We start from the raw sequence: 17,285 nt of genomic DNA, 5'->3' as shown, positions 1-17,285 counted from the left end.
TATTTGTGGTTAACGTAGGCATATAATGACTATCTCTCTGGTCCTATATGGGGAGGCACAAGGCACCCTTGAGGAACATCTAGGGTACTCGCCGCCGACACACGAGTTGCAAAGAACGCAGAGCCTAGTCTCATGAAACACCGAGAAAGGGGGAAGAGCAAAGCAGACCGAATAGACAATACGGTACGAACCTCGATTCAACGGGTGCAGGTTCGAGGCGACGGCTATGATGTACTCCCGGTAAAGAGCTTCGACAACCGAGGAAACCCCTGTCTCATACAATTAAGGATGTATTTTCCCGTGAAGAGCTGAACAATATCGGAAACAGCGTGCAGAGCTTCTATTGCCCGACAGTCAACCATCCTTTGTTCATGGATTACTTTCTTCAATGGCAAGGCATTGATTGAGAATATGAAAGGTGCGGTAGCGAACTTCAGTAAGTAGAATGGTCAGAGTGGGCACTTATCCACACGGTAACGACGCGCCCGCTGTGCCACAAAGATATTCTGCAGCCAAGCCAGTCTTATTTAAAATAGTATTCAATAGTCTTCATACCAGTGCAATAGTACAGGATTAACTTACTGATCTCTTAATAAGTATAAGTTATACTATAGACAATACTCTCTACTATACAGTATTTATCGGGGTATTGAGATCCTGGGCTAACTTCCAGTATAATATATAGGCAATATATTGAAATTCTACTTGGAATCAGCGGGTAGTAGACTACCAGAAGAGGTTGGGTAGGATATTAGATTGGAATATACAATATAAATAAATTGCTATAGAAGATAGGACTGTTGTCCAAGGCTGCTGGGGGCAGCAGATTAATCAAATAATGTTGGCGGTGTTCCGACCTCAAGCGATGGATATCTATATAGAAACTTTCGGGTAACAATTAGCCAGTACAAGGAAATCCCGGATATGGCGGGAGCAGGAAGGTGCTCCTAAACAATATGAGACTATTCTTGACATTGTTTACCATATCGTATTAGTTATTTCCGGTCTGATTTAAACTCTTTCTGGGTGAGGCTGGCCTCGTGCCCTGCGCCACACGGAAATGATTGCGTTGTACAGACTCGTATATGTTCCTTGGCAGTAGGAAATCCCAATGCCATTGCATATTAGTCGGACAACGCACCCGTGTCCCTTTGATATTAAGGAAAGCTCCCGAACTATCAACCCACTGCTTTCAGCTTGCTAATGTATTAACCGGTGGTTACACGTACGTCACTATTCATGCAGGGCTTAGCGGGATAGGCCTGGTCCTCTCCCTGTGGAGGAGCAGCCAGCTGGCTGGAAGGGAGTATTGGCGGCAATGACTGCGAAAAGTGCGGTATTTCTTGTCTTCTCGAAAGCTATAGTATCTTCCATGTTGTCGTTCCAGACATGTTTGCTCGCTCAATAAGCAAGCATGTTTCAGCGAATGGACTTCTAAACTATAGATATCGTCGGCAAGGCTTATACGCACGGTCTTCTAGTTGTGAAACAGGTTCCCCTGAGCAATATAAATATTTGTGCCACCATACTACGTGTAACATCTAGCGAGGTTTAATCACATTGATGTAATATTAATATAATCTCCGTATCAACCCCTTCGTATCCTCCTGCATCCAGCTCCAAGAAGTCATGCAGGTGTCCCTGATTTATCTCCCAGGTTTCTACCACATCATTCATAATTATCTTTGAAACCCCATAGCAGCCTCATTGACAGGGATGTAAAGTTTTTTGGGGCTGGCGCCACCGACGCCTCCGAGTATATCTGATAGAGGTTTAATATCTACAATATATGCATATCCAACTACTGAATTATCTACATCTGTATCATGTGCCGTGGTCTCGACGCCGCCTTCGGTCATCAGGGCGCAGCAATACAAGGTGCAAATGGTCACCCTTGGTGTGCTGATTTGTCATTGTCAGCGCACAATGGCGAGCAACGCACGTAATATCATCCCATTGGACTTCGAAGAATCAGCCATCTTGATTCTTCAGAACCAGTTACAGGTTGGTATTGAGTACTGCTTTGTCTGCTCGGCAAGGGATTCCCTTGTGATGGATCACAGTGATCTTGAAGAGCTGTTGCACCTACGTCGATGTCATGTTGACATCGCAACTAAGGGGGCTCAAGGGGCATAGCAAGGAGTAGGGGCGTTATGGTATCAATTGCCGTAAGAGCGGCATTTGCACCAATACTATAGATATAAAATGTGCTTCGTCATCTATGGCAGTTAAACTTAACAGGAAAATCACACTCGTGCGAAGATTCGACTTGGTTTGAGTTTTCACTTGTAGCATGACGACCTTACTTCTCCCACTCGTCTTCGTCGTGCTTGCCACGAGTATTCAGCACACCAATCCACAGTTTGAAGGCCCCTTCTCATCTGGGCCAGGTATCCTATCCGGGGGGGTTTCAGATAACGAAAGGTTCACTATCAACACCGACTACTATTCCAAATTCCCGGCCACAGGCGTCGTGAGAGAATACTGGCTTGATATCACCAATGTCACAGCAGCCCCTGATGGCGTCGATAGGCCGATGATGCTTATCAATGGACAGTATCCAGGCCCCACAATCGAGGCAGACTGGGGAGACACTGTCAAGGTTCATGTACGGAACAGTCTGGAAAACAATGGCACCAGCATCCATTTTCATGGCGTCCGACAGTTTCTGAATAACCAAATGGACGGCACTGTCTCGGTTACCCAGTGCCCAATTGCCCCGGGGACGAGTTATACCTATACCTGGAAGGCCGAGCAGTATGGAACAAGCTTCTATCATTCCCACTTTTCTCTTCAATCATGGGAGGGAGTGTTTGGCGGCATTGTAATTCATGGCCCTGCAACAGCTGAGTACAACGAAGACCTTGGTGTGCTATTTCTCAATGACTGGCCGCATCGCACCTTTAATGAAATGTATATGGGCCAGATCAGAAACCCTGCTACACCAGTGATAGATACTGGTCTTATTAATATGACCAACGTTTGGGTCAATAGTGGTGGTGATACAGTTGGCCAAAGGTTCAAGACAGAGGTCGTCCCCGGGCAGAAGTATAGGATTCGCCTTGTGAACGCCGCTATGCACGCTCATTTCCAATTCTCAATAGACGACCACAACCTAACGGTTATAGCCAATGATTTTGTGCCAATCGTCCCATTCACTACCAATAACATTCCGATCGCAATGGGTCAGCGCTACGATATTATCGTCCAAGCAGACCAACCCGTGGATAACTACTGGATCAGGTCCGTTCCTCAGTCAGCTTGTTCTAATATCCCGACCGGTGACAACATCAAAGGCATTCTTCATTATATGGGGGCAGAAGATGACCGAGAGCCAACGACTGGTAAATGGGATTATGGAGACGACACTCAATGTCTAGACAGGCCAACGTCAGACCTTGTTCCCTGGGTCGCCCTGAATGCTATGATCTCCAATGCAACCAACATTAACGATGCAGTCGCTCCCACTGCCGCCGGAAGCCCTGGAATATTTCTATGGACGATTGGCGGCCGGGCCTTCAACGTTTCTTGGAAAGACCCTACCCTCCAACATTCCCCCACCACCGGCTTAAACAGCACGATCCCTGACCCGGGAGCTATTGAACTCCCCCAAGCAAACCAATGGGTTATGTTCATCATAACCACTAACCAGGGAGTCCCACATCCGATCCATCTTCATGGTAGAGTCTACCTTTCTTTGGCATCTGTCTTGCATTCTATGTTTCGTTCAATGAGCTAATAATCGCGCCATTTGTCAGGCCACGACTTCTATATTCTCGCCCAAGGTGTCGGGCCATTCTCCAAAAGCATCCCCTTGCAGACCCATAACCCTCCAAGACGGGATGTCGCCTTACTGCCGGCCCAGAGTAACGGAGGGTATTTGGTGATAGCGTTTCCGACCGATAATCCGGGGGCGTGGCTTCTACACTGCCATATGGGCTTTCACTCATCTGCAGGCTTTGTGCAGCAGATTGTTGAGCGGCAAACTGAATTCTGGAAATTCCTGAATCCAGAGCTCCTGAGAGGAACCTGCGAGGCATGGGATGATTTTGCCGCCGTCAATCCTTACGGAGTGCAGTATAGAGGGACTAATGGGCCGTACGAGTCTGGGATGTGATAGGAACTATGTACGACATTGGGCATTTCACGGCAAGTCTAACAGGAGGCCGTGGGATGCCTTATCATTTTTCGGTTAAGTCACTTTATTATTCTGCAATTCTTATGCATCATGACTTTGCCTGTTGTGTATACACCTTATGGCGTGCTACTCTGCAACATTAGTCTCTAATAAAATCAGTTGCGTGGATATATATTTCGCCACTAGATGAGTTGACCCACATTGGGGTGCAATGGCGAACTGGCCAAGAGGGGACTTGCCAAGTCAAATGACGTCACAGATATATATAGACAAAAGTATTAAAGCCCACAATTGGACGGAGTACTCCGTCCGTAGTAGTAGGCGAAAAAGAGAAAAGTTGAACCAGAAAAAGGGCTCGTGGCTGTGTGAAAGCATGAGGATCAAGCCACCGCCACGTTGAAAACTGGCGCTAGTCCCAAATAGCGGCGTCGATCTCCCGCGGTTCAATTGCCAAATTCGGTCATCATAGGCAGAAGTAGATAAACTTTTCGCTCAATCCTGCAGACCGCCCACGAAATTATTTCGATAGTGGATGACAATCCCCCTGAACCTGTTCCTCTAACCACGGACCACCCCTGAGGAAGAGAGCTCGAAAGACAAAAGAGAGAAGAAGCGAAAACCAGACAGGCATGTTATAGCCGTCCAAAGATCACCAGCAAAGATGAACACGACGGAACGGTCGCCACTCTTCGTCGTCGAAGAGGTCCTTTGTACCTATCCCATTAGCACGAGCTATGACTCGTGTCCACGATATCTCTTCTACGCTTTGCTCCTGGCAGTATGTGTTACACGCTGGACTGGCTGGCTGGCAGATGTTTTTCTCGGTGCCGCAGCTACATACGCCGGGACAGCTGCGATTCAAGCGTTCATCTTGGTCTCTAGCTCCACAAAACATCGCACCCCACAAGCAGTCTCTATCCCCCGGGTTCCTCATAATACCAGCCTATGGGATGACTTTCCAGCCCTGGTCACTGATACCAACGAAATTGAGATCAGTCCCGCAGCTATAGAACTCGACGCAGACGCGGTACTTTCTATTGTGGTGACTGCGTATCTCGTGTTCTTACCGCTCCAATGTTGGTCGCGCGTATACGCTAAAGAACGGATAAGCTCTATTATATTCACGCTCTGGAACGTTCTTATGTTCGCGGGATCAATATGCTCCCTGGTCTACTGGCCCAGGCTGAAGAAGACCCCAATTCAATACGCCTTCTGTCTGCCACAGCTGCCTCCGATATCACCCGTATCAAGTGATGGATGGGAGTCATGGCAGCTCACATCGACTTGGAATAGCAGTGTATGGGACATCTTCAGCAATGACACGTTGCTACTTCAGCTAAATGATGTCTGTTTCTATCCGTGTTTCAACACCACGCAGGTACTACGCCAGCAAACTTCGCTACAGGCGACTGTAGCATCGGGAGAAAATCGATTCACGAAGCGCCATAAATTCTGGGGCAAGGTTATCTACTCTCAGCGATACATTTACAGTCTGGTCGCACTCAGCATGATACTGAATGTCCTGTTGATGATGATCAGGGTGTTACCATACCATTCTCGGGTCCCTTCATCGCGAGTATGGGAGATCTGGAATGAGAGAAAGAACATTATTAGAGGCTTGAAAGAAGACTTTCACGCGGCGGTTGATACATCAAGAGACCATCGTCAAAGTATGGTGGAGAAGCCGCGAACGAAATTACCACTATGGAAACGCGCATCGCGATTTTTCACTCTACGGGTAATGGGCTTGTGGGCAAAGTTGACCTTTGATGTCATCATTATCTTTGCCATCGTATTCAGCATTGTTGTCAGTCCACTCACCGTTATTGCGTTCGTGGCTTGGATTGAATACTACATCCATCACGATGGGCCGTCCCAAGAAACACCACAACAGGTTGGCCAGTGGTCGCCTCTAGTGTCCATTGCGCTATTGTGTATCTCTGCTGCGATCTACAATTTGAAGTACTGGGTGGCCCCCCGCCATGAGATTGAGCATGATATCAAAGAGCTGAAAAAGAAAATCGAACGTTTGGAGAATTTGAGAGATGAGAAGTACAACACGCGAGAGTTCCATTCTCTTCATTCTCTTCGAGATCGCTTTAGTACGGAGGGACAACATTACGACTCTAGTCAGGTAGAATAGAAATCAGCTTAACGATCTTTGCTTTTCAGATAATATATCCTCGAATTTACATCTAGCGCAGTCCAATGACCATTTGGTAGGCCTCTAACTCAACGAGCATCACTTGCATTTAGCCCCACCAATTTACTCACTAGTATTGGGGTATATGTCGTTTGAGTTCAGTTCGGACATTGTATCTATCTAGACGATCCCGATCATTCCAAGTCCCGAGACAGAAAATATGGTTTCCTATCAATGTTGATGCAACTAGCTACACCTTAGTCTGTTGCCATAAATCCCTCGCCAGCCAAGAAAAGGACTCTGCAATTCTGACTAAAGCTTGTTTATTCTAAGCATGACCCACAAATTATCTGCGTCAATCGTCCCATAACTGCACTGCAAACGGAAGATTATTCAAGTGTTCGTTTTCACTTGATGTCGAAGTGGGGAATATCAAAGGTACAAATAAGCAACATATCTACGGTGTCTTGCAGCAAGTAAAGAGATAATATCTTCTGGGAGAGTGGACGGAACCCGAGGACCCCGACCATCCCGTGTTGCGTGGATATAGGCAGCAGAGTAAGTCTCGCACTTGAGTCATGGTACCGGTCACCGTTAGAAGTCTCTTCATCTTATCTCTGGGCCGTCTGTGCATATAGACCCAACTCTCTCTGAGCACGTGCAGGGTACATGACCGCTACTTACCCTACTTGGTGAGCCATGGTACCCTGTCTCAAGTTCGACTACACCACCCTATCTGTCCACATTCCATTGATATGATTCTGAATCCGTCCACGTCCGGCCAACCGTCACGAAAGTGATTACTACAACAACTGATAAAGAACGCTTGACTCCTCTGCGATATGCGTCTTGTAACCCTCTCCGTGGCGTGTCTGTGGTTCATCGGCTGCGTTGCTACTTCGCCACCTAGTCCAGACGATGCCACTCCAAACTCGAATCATGATGAATATCGCTCGCCGTTCCCAATTGCCTCCGGCCATGAGATCCATCTTCCATGCCATACGTCGTCAATCTGCGGAAGCCGCCCTACTGAAAGCTCCAGCTCAGACGACTACCTCGTAAGTGCTTCCGACAGCCCAAGCCCACCCCACGATTAACATTACAGGCATTGACCTTCTCCACCGAGAACGACTCGCTACGGGTGAACAACAACACCATTCTCCCAGCTCGCCTTCCAATGCGCCTGACTGCTACCAAGTACTCGAAATCACAGAAAACTGATCCCGACACACTCACTTTACGGTATGGGATGAACATACTCCCTGTTCAGCGATTTCAAACAGGCCCGATAACCGACCAGTTCCGACTGGATCTCAACCTGTTCGACGAGTCCGGACATCCAACAGACGCCAATATGCTGTCCATCGGACTTTCCCGCGATACTCAGGATACACTACGGATCACAATGATCACAATAAACCCTAGTCCCAAAGACTCAAAATGCCAAGGCAATACCACCCCTGGGCACCGACACTCAACACCTTCGGGGCCATCAGCTCCGACGAAGCACGCGGGTCGGAGCCATAAATCCGAGTCCGAATCCGAGTCCCAGGTTCACAAATGGCTCGATGCTGGCCGGAGGTTCGGCGAGAAGAGTTACGGGTCATTCACGTCGGCGTTCAAGTCGCGGCCTTGTAAATCGCCTTGTTCCGACCGATACTCATATGTACCGAGTAGTCACAGACCCAGCAGGGTGCCTATAGTGGATATCCTGCGTGTCTTTTACCCGGCTATTCTTCCATTCTTACTTGGTGTAGTGGCGGGTGGTGCCATTTGCCTTATTGGGGTTATGGTGCGCAAATCTGCTGCGTACTGGTCTTGTGGGAAGGGGTGTGAAAGGGGCCGCGAAGGTTCCGGTGCTCGGAATGAAGGGGAAACTACAGTCGAGAAGTCGTAATCGGGTGTTGCTTGGGGTGTATTTGGGATTTTGAAATTATTATTTTCATATGTACATTTTTCTTTCGGTATAATGTCGTGGACGAATGACGGTTTCGGTTTTGCAATCATACTGTTCTTCTCTGTTGTAAATGACGTAGATTCATTAAGTGGATTGGAGCAACATGGCCACCTCTGGTTTCGTGTAAGGGCAATGCCCCGGCGCGCAAAGATCCCATCCCCCAGCGACGCAAGTAGGCAGCCGTTTTCAAAAGCCTAGAAATAGAGTAGCAAAACAAGCTCCCCACGTGGACGACGTATCATGCTCGAGAGCACCATGAATGTGGGTAGCGGACCATTCTCCTAGAAAGGCTCCCCGCTGGATGACTTGCCGAATTCGGCAGATGTAAAGTGGATCCTTAATGAGAATTAACCGCGCATTTAAGAAAAGACGCAGCGGTCTGGAACTCGAAGGCTGCCGTTAAATGCGCATTGTTGATTGGGAACTTAATTTCTAGTCTCCATACGATCATAGGGTTGATACAAAAAGGATGAAACTAAAATAAAGTCGAAAAGAAATTAATAAAAGAGCCACTGTGGTGGGAGTACATGGCCGATGGGCGTTCTTCACCTAGCACACTCACATTCTCAAAGAGACCTTAGTCGATATAAAGGCCCCAGCGTAGGGTTAATCGTAAATATGTGTAGAGCAATTGGCTATTTATATACCCCCTTGAGAGCACTGTAGCCATTGGTGAATTGGGAACTGTTACTAGGTCACATGTAACGCCAGTAGCCCTATGCCACTATAGCATCGGTTCATCAATATGAGCATCAGGATATGCACATTTGGTAGAGCCCGTGTGTGTCGTAGATCGTTATCATGAAGCTCGTTCATAAGTTGGAGTGTTACTTGATGCTTAGCCAATATTGTGAATATCCTTAAGCAAAATCCCTACAGCCCGGAATTCATTCCGACATTCCATCGCTTCATGCCACTGGTACTAACGCAGCACATCTAACAATTCCTCTGCCCATCAAGGAGTGTGATGAGGCTTAGTGACTGGCGCGACTATACAGGTAAGGAATTGAATTACTCTGTATTTAAGCGTACGATAAGCTGGATAGGGAATTGTTCCACATTATCTCCTTGAATCAGTTCAAACAAGGGTTACGAAGTACTAGCTAAAAGTCAATAATGTTCTCCGCATTGCAGTGCTGCCTGCTGCATTTTCTGGAACACCTCGACCCAAGATAACCACGGATAAGTGGTGGCCGTCTCCTACCCGTAGGTGAGAACCTCGTTGGCTGCGGCTAGGCCTTAAAAGTTTCGTATCTGGCATAGGATATTTCTCCGCGGCGAACCTATTCCTCTGGAACTAGTGAAGGAAACGTCGCTGCCTGGATAGAGTGAACACGCAAGCGTGTAGTGATCTATGTTCTGCACGGCGGCCCTCCTGGAAGTGGATATGGGGTCACTAGAGTATCACCTGAAGCGAAGAGAGCCACGTCATTCATTGTTTGAATGCTATTCTGACAGCGTACATAGGGCCCTGCAAGGCCTGTAGTTGCCTTCCGGCTATGAATCCTCTGTTACACCTTTCCGTTGCCATGGGCTACTGATCTGCGTAGTTTATGATTACGGAGTCCCAGAACCATACCTCTGTCCGGCGGAAACACCTCCTCAGAAAGTCGTAGATAACACCTACTCGGTTAAAATTAGTATAGACTTGATCATGATTCGTACTATGATAATAGAGTCGTTGGGGGGATACAGTTGGACTTTCAAAACTCTGCTAGATCCACTTTATTCCGGAGTCAAACGGTCCTGACGTCTTCTGTCGAGATTGAAAAGCAATCTTGGAGTGAACAGTGGGTGTCCGCTTGAGAATGTCCAGGTCGAAATCGTCGCTTCAGGAAACAGTGTCTCCTATACTGTAATGTCTCCTCGTATACGTCAGGCGTAAGGGTCCAGTTTCTGAAGTATATTTTGATCACTGCCTTGTGAGGCCCTTCATATGTATGCTCGTTGCTAGGGTGCGGCCAAAAGGTTCTGTATGGATACTTGTGGCAACCTTAGGCAAACTCTACTACAGCACAATGAATGTTCAGGCGCAGTGCATGATCAAAGAACCGTCCCCCCCCGGGGGGAAGCTAATATGGAAAACTCGACGAGCGTTATTTATCAGTGCCTATTTTTGGAGCCGTGCCGTAGAAGGCCCCTTCTGTAGAGCTAGTCAAACCAAAAAGACCTGTAATCATAATGAAACCACATGCCTTATGTCCTGCATATATCATCTTACTTTGAAATGATTCATCAAGGACTGCTCTTAGGGTGAAACACTAGGGCATGTCAAAACACAACGATGAGCCAAATTTCTTTCTGTTATTATTACATTGAGAAACGCGCTGCAGTGGTACGGCAGTTGTGCAGAAATTGAGATGCTCTAGATACCCCTTTTAATCAAAAGACACGTATACAGAGGTCTATGAAATTAAAAGACCGAAGGATAGTAGACAGTATGTCAGCATGGTAATATTCGACCCTCATTCTAGATCTATGTATTTTCAGGGACCTCTTCTGAGGACAGAATTGCGGCCAGGCGAAGTTGGCTTCCTGCATCTTCCTGGTCCTCTAACCCGCGCTTCTAGTTTTCATTCCATCATCTACGCAATCCTCGCTTATCGCACACCCGAAAATGATAGTCCGTGGGGTTCTCGAAGGATGACATCCACCTCACCATGCGTTATAGGATTACACATATAGTTGATTTCCAATACCGACTAGGTAAAGCCACATAACTTGCCTATTATTACAACAGGACACTAAGGTAGGAACAGTCATAATCTAGCCAAGGCCCAGGATGGAAAAGGGGTCGAGAGGATTCTAATGTGGATTTAATTAGAAAGGTCAGCAAGGCACAGATTTGTCCGCGCCTTAGTGCTTACGTGACAAAAGCAATAACAGGGATTGTTCAGATGTACGAGAATATGCCCAACCTTCAGCTCTAAGAGACCCCTCAGATCACGTAAGGGTAACTTTAAGAGGCACACTTGCACTGATCGGCAGGGCTAGACTACATAGCTGAGCTAAACTTGAAATGAAATAGTGCTTGGACCCTTCACAGGGCCAGGTAAACACGGGATACTAGAACCCAACAACAAGGGTGATAAATTTCTCATACGAATATCGAGCCTGAGTCAGCGGGGGAGGCATTTCCTGTGGACCGAGCCTACCGACGATTTACTCTTTATTAGGGAAATTAGCGCTCACAGGGCAGCATTGTGCGTCCAGGCAACAATTAGATTCTTAAGTAGGCATTGTTAGAAATTAGACTAAGCTAAGCTTTCCATACGGCCACCTTAAAAGTTGGTACGGGTGGGTCTCGGGGTCCGAGGGTTCCTGCTCCCTCGATGGAATAGACAGAGATTTTTCTCCCCGATCTTTTAGGCAGCCATATTTTGGGCTTATGGTTCGAACCCTATTCGAATACACTTCTGGATTACGGCTGGATTGTGCCGCTGTTGTAACCCGAAATTTAACAGGCTCTCTTTTGCGAACCTGGGACAGGATCTGCTTGGTTTGCTTAGGCGTTCGCGAGGCTTTACCATGGGTGACCTATTAGCTGGCGAAGTGATCACTCTATTTTGGGATGGACAGGCCGGAAGGGGATATTGGGGTTGTATTATGCCATTCATGAGATGGGCCCAGAAAAAAAATTATTTTCGAAATTAAATCATGAAGTAATAGTACTGCGACTAGTACGTAGTAGGTAAATGTAGCGGGTTGACACGATGTACAACACGTTTCGAGGTCAGGTTACCGTGACCAGATATTGGCGGATTAACCTCTAGCCCCTATAATTTGATCTCAGTAGGGTGAGAAAGTGGAGCTGAGTCCAGTGGATAGAAGAACCAGTATCCCTATTTCGAACCCTGTACGCGTTCCGATGCAGAGGGCGCAATATTTTCCAACAGGAATTTTGATTACTCGATGGTCACTGCGTCCTCGTATTAATGCTACCAGCTGCCAATGCCACAATCAATCAGGCTAATTGAAACAAGGGTCTACTCAATCTCACCTGGGACGGCTATGTATTAACAACACTGTTCAGTAGCACAATGAATCTCGAACTAATAAAACACCCTCTTTCATAGCAAGGCATTGATTGGCGCAGGCAGTACCGGGTCATTATGATTTGCAATAGGGCAAGATTGATTGTGGTAGGCACTCTGGCATTGACTTTACTATGGTTGTCGTCGTCTTCGCTACTGAGGCTCTATTACCTCCTTCGGCTACCGTTTGTATGGAAAGCATCCTCGGCAGACGCGATCATATCCCAGCAACACGATGACTTTGACGTCACATTCGCTGACTACGACGCAAACTACTCCACATATGCCACAGGCATACGACCATACATACCTAGAAGGATACATCATATCCATCTCGGATCGAGCTCACCGCCGAAGAATTGGCTGGATGCCAGAGCCGAATGTCTCAAACATCATGAATTCTGGGAGGCACATCTTTGGACGGACGAAAATGCAGACAGCTTCGTTCGAGACAATTATCCCCATCTCTATGAAATGTGGACCCGCTACCCATTCAATGTACAACGCGTGGATGCATTGCGCTACATGATATTGCAGAAGTACGGAGGTATAGTCTCGATGCCCCTTCTTGTGGCACCAGCGATCAAATTGTTCACCATGACTATTCATAGGTGCCATCCTTGACTTCGACCTAGCGTGCAAGCGATCGCTGGAGCCGTTGCGTCGATTTGAGTTCGTAGCTCCGGCTGCGCATCCTGCTGGGTTCTCAATCGGCATGATGCTCGCAGCGCCCAACAACCCCTATGTCCATGCGCTCGTTGAAAACCTCCCGGTATACAACCAAGTCTGGCCATTGTTACCATATGCGACCGTAATGTTCAGTACAGGTTGCCACTACGCGTCGTAAGTGCTGTCGCAACACTCATATAGCGAACCAAGGACCTTAATTGACTTCCCTGCTCCAGGACCATATTCACTCTGCAATCCAATCGCACAAACCTCCGCATTCTTGCAGGACCTCCTGATCAGCCTAAGATGCACATGCTCAATGGTGTAGTCAATACGCCACTTTTCCGACACTTCGGCTCTTCTTCCTGGCACGGTCATGATGCGCGGTTGATTCAGTTCTTCAAAGATCTCGATCAGCGTATCTTGTTTGCTGGCCTCATCTTGCTCTTGGGTAGTGCGGCTGTAATTACACTGCTCTGTATTAGTCGAAGACGTGCACCAAAGGTAGATGACGAAGAACGTCGCTTGCCGTCATTTGCGATCAAGTGGATGGCAAAGATCGCCTAAGTGAAGTAGGAATAGGGGGCTGGTATAAATATATTAATCCGCTTTTTTTGAGTTTTCTTTTAGCGTATATACAAATTAAACTATATTCTTTCGTCGTATCATTAATTTTGGCGCAACCGCAGTAAAGAACTAGATCATCTTTTCCAATGTATTGAACCACATATACCGGCTGACCACCAGGTATAGCGAACGATCCCACGAATACTGGCTATCGTGCTGACTGAATGCCGCTCGTGAGACTCGATATGTTCGCCATGAGCTAACAATAAGCGCTTTGCTATTGTATGCAGCCAATGGAACGACGTCATGTACGGTGTTATGCTCGACTTGTCTACCGAGTGGGGTGGTGAGGAGGGCTTTAAGGATGCGCCAGGTAAATGGGATCGAAGTGGGAATTAGGTCCAGGAGTGAGGAATATTTTCGTAGAAGTGGTGTACTCTGTAGCATGTATGCGGCGGGCGCATCTGGTGTGGATTGGACATATTTACTACACACGTCGTTAGCATGGTGTTTTTATATGAAGAGGGTTAATCAGAACATACCGCACGCCGGCGCTGACGGATCGATGGTTGATATGGCCGGATATACCGCCATTGTCAAATGTGACAATCTGTAGGACGGAATCAGCGAAATGTGGAAGACGTGTACCTCATAATAGGAGCTCATACCAGGTCCACATGCCACTTTTCCTTATAAGAGGTAACGAGGTCCTTAACCATGTCTTCGTTCCACCATTGCTTGGGATTGTCTTGAAGTTCCGCAATATCCAGAACAACACATCGATCCTCGGGGATTCCTAGCTCGTCACAGCTACTGTGAAGCTCACTTTGTCGCTTGTCCCCAAGTCCATCGTAATTACCTATTCAGCTATTAGATGTTTCCATCATTGTTTCTATTAATTACCATCTACCCACCCGAAGATATAACCAACAATGAGCGCTTTACACCGGCATCATTCTGGCGATAGGTGATAGTCGGACTAAAGAAAAGCGTCTCATCGTCGGGGTGTGCGGTTACCAGGAGGATACTTTTAGCTTCCTGGAATGCGATCGGAACCAGCCGAGGATCGTTTGCCAGGGAATAAGCAAGTAGTAGGTAGAGTCCAAGCGAAACTGCTATTATCAGGAGAGTAAGGGGAAATGCCAGACGCCTAAGGCTTTGCCCTCTAACCATTCGACTGAGGCGTTTCAAGAACCAGAGGACACGCATGGCAGTGATACTGAACAATATTACCCGCACGAGTAGAACAGGTATCGAGTTGAGCGAATATTCCTTACTAGAGTCTCTTGCCGAAGAGCAAATGTCGCGCGCGGAATCCACGGGCTCCGTCACCGTCTCACCTTCGTCGAGTGACATTACTCAAGGGTCGACGAGTGGGGTCTGGAACCATAGTTAGTCTGGGTAAGGCTGGATTAGGGCTTGATTGGCGATCCACCCCCAAAGGCTTAGCGAAGGCTTGGCTTCTCTGACCAATCTGTGCGCATTTAATGTGACTGCCTATCAGGCAACCCTTATTTTAGCTCGGAATGCTGTCTTACCCTACAGAGGAAAGGTTCCGAGCATGTTGGGTGAGAATCCTCCGAGGACTTAAATGCCTCAACTTTAGCCCCGGCAGATGAGGCATCCTGACTAACAGTCCCACGGCGCGCATCTCAAAACAACAGTGACGAAACTACTGAGGTGGTTGGTTGCCTGCAGTATCCACTCTTCTGGTATTTCTTCGGCCCCACCAAACAGCGGTATTGTGTGGAATGGCCTAGATCATCTTGAATTTCCATCCTGAGTGAGACTACTTACCGTACTAGTAGGCATACCATCAAGCCTCTGATGCTGATTCGACAAGTGCTACAAGGTCAGAGACAAAAAGAAATAACAATTGGTAGATTTACGAGATCAGGGCTCGCTGTTATTTCACTTTAAGCTTTACACTACCTTCGGTCCAACCGTCGAAACAACGCTTTTGAATAGCATCTGACATAAATTGTCGGATCTTCACGGAATATAAGGTTTGGAGAATTATGAATCATATACATTAGTCGAAAGTTTATACGTATGTATGATCCTGTCACTCGGGAACATACGACACTTTTGGCCAATCCCTACATAGCCCAAATACCGTGCGACAAAACTTCCCGGCCTCCACCACAAAGTCAGTTTTTCTCCACGAACCCTGTGCATGATGGAATAGGCGTGCGGAAGGATCGTTAACGGACTTCGAACCCATGTTTCCATATATGCCTCTTCCCGGACTGCCCCTATTAGCATTGGAACAAAGAATAAGGTAGAAAAGCCACAACTTACCTAAACCCCGTGATTGGCAGCACCAAGATATCTCCCACAACCTTACTTTGCCCTCCATCCGCCAATCCGGATAGGGCATTCCATCGCAACCCAGTAGTTGTTACCAGCCATTCCTTTACGGCTGCCGTGAAGGCTGCGGGCCCCGTAAGGAGGAGGGGGTCAATACTGTTCAGCGCTGCCTGGTTCGATGGGGAATGTTTCTGGCTCGTCTTTGTAGATGTTGTGTTCCTGAGATTAGTCGAGAGACGATCGAGAAACGTCTGGGAAATAGGATGTCTAGGCGCCGCCGCAAGGGACCACTGTGTAAGCTGAACAGGCTCGGCGTAGCCCATGCGCCAGTACGCATCGCTGTCGGGAGGACAGTCTGCTTCTAGACCCACGATCGCTCGTATCGGGCCAGCTGCCCCGTATAGTTGATTTGTCTCCGAATCCTCCCAGCTGCGGAGATCATCTGTCGTAATCCAAGATGAGGGGTTGCGAAGTGGTTCGGTGTCCATGTCGCCGTACTACCAACAACGAATATCAGTTAGACCATCAGACCGAATCGCTATGTCTAGAATCCCACTCAGATACTCACAATCCCACCGATCCATTTCGCCACCAAGATACGAAACACATCGGATCTTTCCACGTTGCTAGGAAGGGAGTAGAATTGCTCCTCCAGCTCAGGCTCAAAAGATTTGACGAACTGCGCTACACCTTCATCGTCCCAGAGAAAGTAAGCCATTTTATCTTCCTCGACGGCTTGGAGCCATCTTGTCGCACTTCGGCGCATCAAAGGCGACCATGTCTCAACTTGGGTATTTTTCCATGTCTGGTGAACGATCAGGGGAATCTCAGAATGCGGTATCTTTCTCTCGACCGACGACGACGTGGCTCTGTGTGTCGCTAGCTTTGCTGCGTCGACAATTGTCTCGGGGCGAGAAGTTGGAGCTTCAATCCAGTCTTGCGGAATATGCCATGCTGTGACTTTTGTTAGTCACGAGTGTCGCACAGCAGAAATTGCGATAGTGCGACGACACTCACCTCCCCCTTTCCCCGTCTGAGTTTGTATGTATTTAGAAAGAAGGGGGTATCCACGCTCCGCACTTAGAGCTTCTGCATGTGACCATTGGACTGCGCAGATAAAAGCAAACGCCAGGGCAGACGATAAGACGACTAATCGTCGAAAGCGCCAGCGCGGCAGCGCCATGGTGAATAGAATGCGTAAGCTAGAATCGATACGCGGTGTTAGTGGTCGCAACTTAAGACATTATCTAGCCATCCTCGCATCGTGGCAGTTCGAGCGGGATATGTGCTGACGCATTGGTCATGTCATGGATGACCTGCATAGGGGGCCAGATGTGAATTTTTGATTTGGAAAAGAGCTGATCCAAAATAGTCTACTGGGAACTGCAGGACACTTTCCGTGGAACGACGATCACATCGGTCTTAGCTCAAAAATGGCCACTTACTCCCTTCAGGCAACAGTCCGTC

The 17,285-nt window shown here is 47.7% G+C and overlaps 5 protein-coding genes across 5 annotated transcripts; 4 read left to right on the top strand and 1 right to left on the bottom strand.

Annotated features, from left to right (window-relative positions):
- Positions 1 to 2,293: 2,293 nt before the first annotated feature.
- On the top strand, positions 2,294 to 4,117 carry BDV27DRAFT_164995 (Cupredoxin; the record flags this gene model as incomplete). Its single annotated transcript, XM_032073803.1, has 2 exons — positions 2,294 to 3,680; positions 3,759 to 4,117. 2 exons carry the CDS (start codon positions 2,294 to 2,296, stop codon positions 4,115 to 4,117), a joined length of 1,746 nt encoding a protein of 581 aa, XP_031933921.1.
- A 357-nt stretch (positions 4,118 to 4,474) lies between these two features.
- BDV27DRAFT_590 (uncharacterized protein) lies at positions 4,475 to 6,321 on the top strand. The gene has a single exon (XM_032077025.1). The coding sequence runs from the start codon at positions 4,800 to 4,802 to the stop codon at positions 6,279 to 6,281; it is 1,482 nt and encodes a 493-aa protein (XP_031933920.1). The 5' UTR covers positions 4,475 to 4,799; the 3' UTR covers positions 6,282 to 6,321.
- A 389-nt stretch (positions 6,322 to 6,710) lies between these two features.
- Positions 6,711 to 8,284, top strand: BDV27DRAFT_119106 (uncharacterized protein). The gene is made up of 2 exons (XM_032064783.1): positions 6,711 to 7,339; positions 7,387 to 8,284. Exons 1-2 carry the CDS (start codon positions 7,124 to 7,126, stop codon positions 8,176 to 8,178), a joined length of 1,008 nt encoding a protein of 335 aa, XP_031933919.1. The 5' UTR covers positions 6,711 to 7,123; the 3' UTR covers positions 8,179 to 8,284.
- Positions 8,285 to 12,060: 3,776 nt separating this feature from the next.
- Positions 12,061 to 13,001, top strand: BDV27DRAFT_571 (uncharacterized protein). The gene has a single exon (XM_032076973.1). The coding sequence runs from the start codon at positions 12,351 to 12,353 to the stop codon at positions 12,894 to 12,896; it is 546 nt and encodes a 181-aa protein (XP_031933918.1). The 5' UTR covers positions 12,061 to 12,350; the 3' UTR covers positions 12,897 to 13,001.
- Positions 13,002 to 13,106: 105 nt separating this feature from the next.
- Positions 13,107 to 16,536, bottom strand: BDV27DRAFT_140076 (putative deacetylase LmbE-like domain-containing protein; the record flags this gene model as incomplete). The annotated part of the gene is made up of 9 exons (XM_032069585.1): positions 13,107 to 13,401; positions 13,714 to 13,995; positions 14,051 to 14,118; positions 14,177 to 14,367; positions 14,423 to 14,727; positions 15,177 to 15,226; positions 15,625 to 15,757; positions 15,810 to 16,315; positions 16,387 to 16,536. 9 exons carry the CDS (start codon positions 16,534 to 16,536, stop codon positions 13,107 to 13,109), a joined length of 1,980 nt encoding a protein of 659 aa, XP_031933917.1.
- Positions 16,537 to 17,285: the final 749 nt, after the last annotated feature.

This window comes from Aspergillus caelatus (genome assembly GCF_009193585.1).
Source record: "Aspergillus caelatus strain CBS 763.97 unplaced genomic scaffold BDV27scaffold_1, whole genome shotgun sequence".
NCBI classification, from domain to species: Eukaryota; Fungi; Ascomycota; class Eurotiomycetes; order Eurotiales; family Aspergillaceae; genus Aspergillus; species Aspergillus caelatus.
The sequence above is the reverse complement of the archived record's forward strand: the minus strand, read 5'-3'. Positions and strand labels throughout refer to the sequence as shown.